The sequence below is a fragment of the Ammospiza caudacuta genome, chromosome 11 (assembly GCF_027887145.1).
Source record: "Ammospiza caudacuta isolate bAmmCau1 chromosome 11, bAmmCau1.pri, whole genome shotgun sequence".
Classification (NCBI taxonomy): Eukaryota; Metazoa; Chordata; class Aves; order Passeriformes; family Passerellidae; genus Ammospiza; species Ammospiza caudacuta.
This window is the reverse complement of record NC_080603.1, coordinates 19,325,832-19,335,886: the sequence shown is the minus strand read 5'-3', so window position 1 is coordinate 19,335,886 and position 10,055 is coordinate 19,325,832. Positions and strand designations below refer to the sequence as shown.

At 60.9% G+C, this 10,055-nt stretch overlaps 1 protein-coding gene across 1 annotated transcript; it reads right to left on the bottom strand.

The window, feature by feature from the left end:
• Nucleotides 1-803: 803 nt before the first annotated feature.
• On the bottom strand, nt 804-7,989 carry PSMD2 (proteasome 26S subunit ubiquitin receptor, non-ATPase 2). The gene is made up of 21 exons (XM_058812158.1): nt 7,838-7,989; nt 7,055-7,111; nt 6,521-6,685; nt 6,152-6,273; nt 5,555-5,779; nt 5,294-5,452; nt 4,884-5,028; nt 4,640-4,700; nt 4,234-4,380; nt 3,957-4,063; nt 3,453-3,580; nt 3,286-3,373; nt 2,782-2,944; nt 2,598-2,699; nt 2,365-2,510; nt 2,117-2,200; nt 1,816-1,984; nt 1,624-1,718; nt 1,330-1,456; nt 1,124-1,242; nt 804-1,043 (listed from the first exon to the last, which is right to left on the bottom strand). Exons 1-21 carry the CDS (start codon nt 7,970-7,972, stop codon nt 861-863), a joined length of 2,727 nt encoding a protein of 908 aa, XP_058668141.1. The 5' UTR covers nt 7,973-7,989; the 3' UTR covers nt 804-860.
• Between the last annotated feature and the right edge of the window lie 2,066 nt (nt 7,990-10,055).

Sequence of the window (10,055 nt, the reverse complement as noted above, 5' to 3'; positions counted from 1 at the left end):
CAGAACTTGACATTGCCCCAGCGGGCACCCACTCGTGCTCCATCCAACCCTGGCCACATCCGTGATGCACCCTCGTGCACCGGCACCTTCCCGGGACGTGGGACTTGCCCGGCCAGGAGCTGCACCCGCCCAGAGCCCACCCACCACCTCACACCCACAAGGAACATGGTCCCCACCCTGCACCCCGCAGGATGCAGCACCTTACCCCGACCCTGCATTCAGCCCCCTCCCTTTGGTACTCAGCACCCCACTCCCACCCAGACACAGCCTCCCGTGTTCACCCAGCTGGGACACAGCAGGTGTCAGACACTGTCACTTTTGGAAACAGGGCAGGGGCTTTCCTCTTCGCTAAAAATACTTTCCATGTGGCTTCTGTCCCCACCTCCCTGACTGCTTTTAACCCCAATGTCAGCTCTGGAGCAGCACCAAATGATGGCAGAGTCCAGCACATCTGGCAGGGCAGTTGAAAGTTGGGAGTTGCCAGCCAAGACCCCCCAGGAGGGCAAAGCCAGGCAGGGACAGGCCATGCTGGGCTAAAGGGGAGTTGCACACTCTGAGCACATGTGGCTGTGCCAGGCACACACACAGGGCACCGCTGGATGCTGAAGCCATGGAGCACCCACGGCACCCCACAACTCTGTGTTCATGCCCTGCGTGTTGGGATCTGCACTGTGCACAGCCTCCATGGGCCACAGGCACACCCAAAAGGATGAAAGCCCAGCCCACACTCGCAGTACAAGGAGAAGAGGGCAGCACTAGTCTCCACATAGTTTATTTCCTTGACTCTCGGTAACAAAAACAAACTAGGGTTTTTCCCTCCCCTCCCAAACCACCTACCCACCCCCCAGTTTCCCCTTGGCTCAAACGTCGTAGTTGGGGTTCTTGCGTAGGATAACAAATCCCTCCAGGATGGGCGTCACAGGCACGTGCTCCTCTGTGGCCAGCTCTGCCCGCTCTCCGTGCGCCAGCAGCACTGGAGTTGTGTGAGTCTGGAAGCCAGTGATGGTTTTGGGCTTGCCTGCCTGGCCCACCACATCCACAGCCTGAGAGAGAGAGAGAGATCAATGCCAGGGACACAGAGGGACATCAGCACAGCCCCTCCCCAGCCCGGGCTGCCCCTTACCTGTCCTACCCGAACCGACACGGGCAGAGGCCGCAGCTCCTCATCGAAGGTGACCAGCATGCGGGGCTGCATGGCAGCAACGAGACCATAGAGAATGTAGTGGGACTTGCCCAGGATAACTGGAGGGAAGACAGAAATAAAGGGGCTGAGCAATGCCCACGCTGCAGGGCAGAGAGAAGTGGGGGGACAGAGCCAGCAGCACTCACTGTTGCGCACATCCAGGAAGGACACGAGGACGGTCAGCAGCCCAGCCACAGCCACCTGGCTCATGAGCTGGCGATCGCTGTGGTATGGGCATAGGGTGAGTGTCCCCTTGCCCAGATGAGTCAGGCCCTGGTGTGGCAGAGAAAGTACATAAAAGAGCGATGGAGTAACCTGGGACTCCAAGCCCTGTCCTCAAGAGAGGGTGACACCCCCAGGACACCACTCTCCTCCCACACCCAGGGCAGGGACCCCAAACTTCCCCTTCCACACACAAGCAGTGAGCACAGTATCCTCACCTGGGCCAACCGCACCATGAAGAGGTTGTTGGGGTCTTTGGCGTGGTACTGGGCCAGCTGCCGCAGCATTGCTGCCAGCCGGGCATTGTTGGTACCTGGGGACAAGGAGGTGCAGGCACAGTAGTGTACAAGGCACGAGTCTCTCACCTTTCCCCGTAAACAAACCCCAAACCAGGCTGTCCCCAGGCTTACCACTGCCCACCATGCCCATGGCAAAGATGGAGTTGTAGGAGACCTCAGGGTCAGCGTCGTGGGAGAACTTGCTGAGGGTATCGAGGATGTTGAGCCGGGGGTTGGAGACTGAGATAAGAGCCAGGGCCAGGGGCACGGCCCGGCGGAGGGTGGGCTCTCCGTACCGCAGCTGCACAGAGGGGAGGTGGGTGTTAGACTCAGATCACCCAGTGCAGCAAGGCCTACTGAGATGTGAGGCAATACCCAGTTTCTATTCCGAGGTCCCTTCCCGGCTCTGTGCTGTCCCCCTGGTGTCACTCACCAGGTGGCCGAAGGTGCGCAGGCCCATCTCCGCCCCGATCTCCTCGCCCATGGCAATGAGCGCGATCCCCAGCACTGCCACGCCCTGTGGGGGACACAGGTCCTGAGCGCCAGGCACAGAGCACCCAGCCCAACACCCAAGCTCTTAAGCCTCTGTGCCCACCCGAGGCCTAGGGGGAAGGGCCTTAGGAACCCTTCCAAATCCAGTTCCTGCTCCAGGCACACAAACCCCAGCCCACATTTCCCCACCTGGTGAGCACCCATGTCAGCTGAGCTCTCTTTCTTCTCCTTCTCTTTCTTGTCCTTTTTGTCCTTGTCTTCCTCTTTCTCCTTGGAGTCAAAATGCTCACTGCAGATGTGCAGGAGCTGTTGCACCTTCAAGACATTCCCTGAGCCTGGGCAGAAAGTGGAGGGCCAGGATCAGCATGCAGAGGACCCTGGACCTGCTCCTGCCTCCCCTCACCTCAACCAGCCCAACTCACCTGCATAAGCACAGATATCCACCAGCGTGTTGGCAAAGCTGCGGAATGGCTCCGACACCACCTCCAGCGCTGCCAAGATGGCCTCAATTGCCTCTCCCTTCCCTGTCAAGGAAAGCATAGTGGTTAAAGGACAGCAGGAAGGGATGCTCCCACCCCATGAGCCACTGGCACTGCCCAGCCTTACCCAAGTGGTTCAAGCCCAGCCCAAGTGGCAGCCACCGGGCGTAGGTATCCTTCAGTTCTGTCTCTGATTTCTCCATGATGGTCTGGAGGATAGTCGAGGTGACATCCCCATTGCAGGAACCCACTGATATCATCCCACAGGCCAGGGCAGTCACACCAGCCACCTAGTGATGGGGAAAAGAGCCATGTCATACACAGGGACAGCTCAGAGTAAGCTGGCCTATAACACTAGGTACCCTTGGTCTCCACTTTCTATGAAAATCTGGGCTACTGGGGGACCTGATGGCTTCCTATCCTCCTAGACCTGCTGTAATCCCATTGTGGCAGCAGCTCAGATAAGGAAAATAGGGTCATGCTCTTCTGGCACAGCACAATGCTGAGCAGGGACATGTGGCCTTGCTCTTGGAGCTCAAGGTGGCTGCAGGACAGCACCTGTATTCCCAGGAGCTCTGGGGCACAGGATGGGGAAGCAGGAATCACAGGCAAACCCTGCCTCATGCCCTACCTCCATGCTGGACTTGGAGTCTCCCATCACAGGCAGCAGCAAAGTCAGGACATCCTCACGGTTGGAGCCCGCATAAGCCAGTCCCAGCCTGCAGAGAGTGCAGAGGGGTGTGAGGGAGGAGCTGCACCACCCTGTGCAGCACGGGGAGGCTGGGGCCAGGCCCTTACCCAAAAATGGCTCCAATCCTCATGGTGTTGCTGTTGTGGAGGACATAGTCAGACAGGAGGGCCAGGGCAGGGTCACACTCATTTTTCACCCCTGAGTTGACGATGCCACAGGCCAGGAGGGCTCCAGACTGCAAGGCAGAAGCACTGTCACACACTAGCCACCAACACAAAGCTCCCTGCCAGCCAGTGACTGATGTCACCTCACACATCACACCCCTCCCCAGGATAGGCAAGTTGGTATGAAGTGGGCAGTGCCACCCTGGATCAAGGTGAGAATTCCAAAGCTCATAGCTGTGTGACAAGGGGAGCCCCCAGGATGCTTCAGGCAGTCCCCAAAAGACCACCACTTCACTGTGAGTTGCTCAAAAGCCTGGGACACAGGGCATCCAACGCTTCTCTGTGCAGGAGCTGAGCTGCACAGGGGACCAAAGCAAGGACCATTCCCCAGCCAGCTGCACAGCAGGACTGCCCCACACAGACACAGAGCCAGGATCTGTCACTGACCTTGATGTAATCCTCTGAGGAGTACAGGTACTTGTCGATCTGTGTGAGCCCCCCGTCCACGTCCCACAGCAGGATTGTGCCCAGCGAGGCTGCAGCACTCAGCATCCCTGTGGTTGTAGGGAAGAAAGGCCCTCATCAGGCCTGAACTGATGTGCCCTGTGTGGGGCTTGCAGAAGCCAGGGACATAGGACAGCTCAGCCACCCTTACCCTAAAAGCGACAGGGTGGTAACCCCAAGCCTAGAGGCACCTCCAGCCCTGCCCAGCCTGCTAACTCACCATGGTCCTTGTTCTTGTACAACCATTTATTGCCATCATCTGTCAGCAGCTTGTCCTGTCCAAAGGCAGCATTCACAAAGCCGTTCACAAAGGAGGAGGCCAAATTCATCCGGGCTGAGTCCACTTGGGAACCACTTCCCCCAAACCCTGTGGAACAATGACAGGGTGAGGAAAGCAGCAACAGAAGCCCTGCCAGCCCTCAACATGCAGCCATCCCACACCATAGGAAGGAGGACCCGTCCCCATCACCAGCAGGAAAGAGAAGCCCAGATCCACAGGCCAGAGACCATGGGCAGGCCACCTGCCCACCTCAGATACACATCTGACCACACAGGCTCAGAGTACTTGGCAGCCTCAAGAACTCCACACAGGCAGGGATGATAATAGCCACAACACAAGCCCTTACGGTTATTCTCCAGGTGGGTTTTGTAAATATCATCTGGCACTTTGGGCTCCATGATGTCCAGCTGCAAAGACAAGGGAGAAGGAGGTTACCACCCGGCCAGCACATCCTACAATGGCAACCTCTCCAAGAGGAGCCCAAATCACAGGGATGATGGATTTCTTCTCAAATCTTACCACAGAGCCTGGCAGCCAGGCAGCCACAGCTGGAGGTAGCCCAGGGTGCTTTTCCAGGCTGGGACACTCACCTCTCTGGCTAAGGCCAGGAAATTGCTGTTGAGCTGGACATTGGACATGATCTCTGTTAAGTCCTCGTACTCCTCCACATCCTCGTTCAGCTCCAGGAAGACCCCATGGCGGCCCAGCATAAAGGCCATCTGCTTCTGGACAACTCTGTGCAGAGGGGAGGGGTTTCCTGAGTGCCCAGAACCCAGCAAGCCCCAGCACAAACACAGGTTCACCAAGCAGTGAGCCTACCTGCCCTGCCCAGGGCATACAGACCCACTCCTGCCCATCCTCATTTCAGGGACAAGAGTCTCAGTCCAAACCCCCAGACACCTCTAACAGTGACAGATCCAACCTATCTCTGCCCAGATGGGGAGCCTTGCCCCACCAGGATGAGCAAAGGCTGCAGAGGGCAGGGAACATCTCTGCTTACACATCTTTGCAGGAAGTGAAGATGTCCTCCACCAGCTCCACATCATTGAGCATCAGAGCCAGGCGCAGGGCTTCAGGGTAGCGATTGAATTTGCGGAAGATGCCCAGGGCACAGCGCAAGAGAGCCGAGTTCTCGGGCTCTGGGACGTAGCTCACACAGCTTAAGGAGGAGACAGACATGAAGGTGACAACCAGATCAGGCAACCTAGGCCCCACAGGGATCAGGCCCCATCCAGCACCTCAGCCTGCCAAGCCCCCTCACCTGGTCAGGTAGAGGCACACTTTGGAGTAGGCATTGTCATCGATGTACTTCTCAAGCATGTCCATCTGCTCTATCTCCATGAGCAGGTCACAGGCCTCGTGCTCTGCATTGTGGGCCATGTTGTAGGGGACAATCTCCTTGACCAGGGTGAGGAGTGTGTCCCTCTGAGCCTTGTCAGCTTCATCAATCTCCTGCCACTCTTTGGCCACCTCTCCTGCCAAGTGCCTGCAGGAACAAAGGGACGTCACCACTACAAAAATCAGTTTCACTGAGCTGTGAGAACAGGGAGCAGCTGCTCCCAGTTAGCCAGGGTTGTGTACTGTTTATGGAGGCTCTACATTCTGCAGACTTTATGGGGGACAAGGCCAGAGGAGAAACAGGGTTAAGACCAGAGATTTCAGAGGCCACAGCAGCAAGATCTCTGCAGCTAGAAAACCATCATGAATAGAGCATGAAGTGACACATGTGCAGGTGTGATAGCAGCAGCTGAACACATGACCAGCTAGTCAAGAAACATCCCAGCCAGGCTAGAGCTAAAGCACTCCAGGAAATTCCCCTGAGCCCTTATCCTTCCCCTCTGGTCCCCCTGAGGCTTACCTGACGTATTCATGCCCCCAGGATGCCAGCTCCTCTTGGGAGCCCACCAGCCGGTACTTGAGACACTCCCGCTCCCCACTCATGGTCATGGCCAGGACAGAAATGATGTCTGCTGCAAAGCGCTGCAGAAAGAGTGCAGAGCTCCAGACACAGGCCAGGCACAGGGAACCAGGGACAGCCAGAGACACCACACCCTCCCTGTGCCTGAAAACCACCACAGGTGGCAAAGGTACTGTCCTGACAAGTTATAATCCTCTGGAGCAAGTCACAGAGAGTGCTGTTAGATCCCAGGGTCCAGAGGGCTCTGCGATTGCCTGCCCCAGCACTGTCCCCTCAATCACATGGGATGGTGGGGCCAAGAGTTTCTACCTTGTTCTCTCCTGGAGCCATGTTCTCATAGATCTCCTTCAGCTTGCCATAATGGGGCCGTAGGAACTTGAGGGGCTTGGGAACAGAGGTCATGGAGGTGGTGGAAGAGCGGATCTGCCTCCGCAGCTCCTCCAGGGCTGGACGGTAAAGTGACGTGTCTTTCTCCTGCAGAGGGAAGCTGCCTGTCAGGGGCTGGCTCCTGAGCCACGCCCTCACCAGCCCTCCCCAAACACAGCCATGGCTCTTAGCAGAACAGTCCCCCACCCTGAGCTGCCTCCTTCAGCCCAAGAGCTGGAGAAGGAGGGCACAGTAGAGCAGAAAGCTTCTCTCACATCAGAGACACAGAGGTCCCTTGGGCACAGGTCGGACAGGAAACAAGGCTGGGGGGACAGATCACAGCAGACAAGCAGGGGCCCACCCCACTCAAGATAAAATCCCCCTATCTATCTACACTGCACGAGGAACAGCCATAAGCAAGAGACAGAGTCAAATCCTGGCCAGGATTCCTTGCTGAGGGACACAGCACAGACTCACCCCCAGGCGCTCCACCAGCATCTCCAGCTCATCCTGCAGCTGCTTGTCCTCCTCAGACTGACAAAACACACAGGAGAAAGCAGAGTTAAGGGCACAGGACTCCCAGTGTGACAGAGGCAGGGATGTCACCCCCAGCCACAGGGGTACCAGGACAAAGTGATGCACTCATTGCTCAGGGCACCACCCTGCCCCAGTGCTGCCAGGGTGGAGCAATGCTCGCATTCCTGGGGATACCTTCCCTAAGAAACCACCCATTCCCGGGGTGTGAGATGCACCTCCCCTATTCCTCTGTGCTGTATGAAAACAACCCCACAGAGAGGGGCACGTCAGGTCACAGCCCAGCTAGGGCACTGACAGCAGCCCCTCCACTGTGTCCCCCAGCCCACGGGGACCCCCAGAGCCAAGGTCACCGCCGTGCTGGGAATCCCTGCACAGTGCCCAGTGTCACACACACACACAGCCTGCTTACACCAGGGCTTCCCTCACCAGCGCTCCTCTGAGACCCCCGCGCCCCCCGCCCGGGAACGGAGCCCTCAATGGCGTCACGCGGGCACCCCATGACGTGCCGGGGCCCCGCCGGAGGGAACCCCTCGCTGCCGTCACATGCCCGCGCTGGAGGGAGTCCCCGGAGGGATGCTGGCCGCCGCCGTGACGCGGGATGACGTCCCGTTCCCGGAGGGATGCCGGCCAGCCCCGTGACGCGGGATGACGTCCTGCCCCGCCGGTGACGCGGGCCCGAACGGGCCGTGACTCAGCGGCGGCCCGCGGCGCGGCGGCACTCACCAGCTCCTGCTCCTTCTCGGGCCCGGAGGGCGGGTCCCGGCGGTCCCGGCCCCAAGGCGGCGTGGGTTTCTCGTCGCCGCCCCCCCCGGGGCCGCCCTGCACCCGGCTCTGGCCGCCGCCGCCGCCCGCGTCCATGTTCGCCCGGTCGTGCTTCCGCCGCACCGCGCCTGCGCAACGCCGTGACGGCACAGCCGGGCGCCGGGGGCGGGGCCAAGGGCGGGGCGGCCCCACGTGCGGGGACACCGGCACCGACAGTGAAACCGGTACCGGCACCGACAGTGAAACCGGTACCGGCACTGACACTGAAACCGGTACCTACACTGACACCGGCACTGACACTGAAACCGGTACCGACACTGACACTGGCGCTGACACTGAAACCGGTACCGACATTGACACTGAGACCGGTACCGGCATTGACACTGAAACCAGTACCGACACTGACACTGAAACCGGTACCGGCACTGACACTGAAACCGGTACCGGCGCCGACACTGAAACCGACACTGACACCAGCACTGAAATTGAAACCGGCACCGACATTGACACTGAAACCGGTACCAGCACCGACAATGACACCGGCACTGACGCTGAAACCAGTACCGACATTGACAATGACACCGACACCGATACTGACACGGACACTGACACGGACATCGACACTGGCACCAGCACTGGCACCAGCACAGACCCTGACACCCGTACCGACACTGACACATCGGTGTTGACACCGACGATGGCACCAACAGTGGCACCGGCACTGACGCTGACACTGGTACCAACACTGACACACCGGTATTGACACCGACACAGGCACCGGCACTGATGCTGACACCGGTACTGACACTGACACACCGGTATTGACACCGACACTGGCACCAACAGTGGCACCGGCACTGACGCTGACACCGGTACCGACACTGACACACCGGTATTGACACCGACACTGGCACCAACAGCGGCACCGGCACTGACGCTGGCACCGGCCGCTGCACTGGCAGCTGCAGACCCGGGGCTCCACCACCCTGCCATGGGCAGCGCTGCCCCCCGAGCTGGGCCAGTGCAGCAGCATTGCTGGCAGGCTCGCGGCCGCCCCCGCATGTCACAGACACCCGTGGGCAGCCTGGTGGCCCAGCCCCTGTGTTCACACACACCCTCCGTGCTGTGTCCCCGGCTCCGCAGCCGGGGCAGGTGGCGCTGCCTTCACCCTGTCCCCCTGGCACCCCGGGGAGCGCTTCCAGCCCCGGAACAGCCGCACCCCGGGCGCCGAGCGGGTGCCCTGCGGGGACGCCCTGTCCCGGACAGGCGTTCACACAGCGCTAGGAACTATGGAGGCAGGATGTGAAGCTGTGCACAGCCCCGGCCTTCTCCTTGCCCACTGCCAAGGCTCTGAGCACGGCTGTGCGACCCTGGGTGCGTGTGCTGTGGCACGGGCCTAAGGGTGACATCGGGGTGCCGGGCTGTCGGTGTGCGTGTGTGCATCCATCCTGGTGTGCGGGTACCGGGGACGGGCTGTCGGTGTGCGTGTGTGCATCCATCCAGCTGTGCGGGTGCTGCGCGGGGGTGTGCCCGCGTGCCGGAGCACGGCCTGCTGCTGCCGCTGTGCACCATTACCGGCCGCTGCCGGTGACCGGTACCGTGCGGCGCTGCTGTGCCCCCATGAGCGCTCACGACCGGAGCCGGTCCTTGTGTCCCTGTGTGCGTGCGCCGGTACCCGCTGCGGGCAGCCGGATGTGAGCCCGGGTTCTGCTGCCCGTGCCGGTGAGGGCGCCGGTCCGGGTGCCGGTGCCGGTGCCGGTGAGGGAGGCTGCGGTGCCTTTGCGGCTCTCCGGGGGTGCAAGCGGCGGTGCAGATACCGGCGCGGAGCTCCTCCCGTGCGCACGGCGGTCACCCTGCTGGGCGGCCAGGCCGAGCGGAGCTGAGCGGTGCCGCTGGGCTGGGCACCGGGGTCCCCGCTCCAGCCCCTCCCGGCCCGCCGGCCCCCGTCGCCCCCGCCCGGTGCCTGCGGTCCGCGCGCCGCCGGTCTCAGCCCCTGCGGCTCCATCCCTCCGGCGCGGCCCCATCTCCGCCCGGCCCCATCCCTGTGAGACCCCGGTGCCGGTCTCGGCGGCAGCGCGGCGCCCGGTGCGGGCCATGGCGGCGGCGGAGGCAGGCGGCGCTGCGGCGGCGGCGGGGGCCCGGCGCGGCCCGGGCGGGGAGCGGAGCTAGGCAGCAGGCG

Excerpts from the sequence above, each read along its gene's own strand:
- PSMD2 (XM_058812158.1), bottom strand. The coding sequence starts at position 7,972 with ATGGACGCGGGCGGCGGCGGCGGCCAGAGCCGGGTGCAGGGCGGCCCC. Across the intron at positions 5,453-5,554 it reads GTGTGCCTCTACCTGACCAG|CTGTGTGAGCTACGTCCCAG; the intron begins GTGAGGGGGCTT and ends CTCCTCCTTAAG. Across the intron at positions 2,700-2,781 it reads GCTGGGCTTGAACCACTTGG|GGAAGGGAGAGGCAATTGAG; the intron begins GTAAGGCTGGGC and ends TTTCCTTGACAG.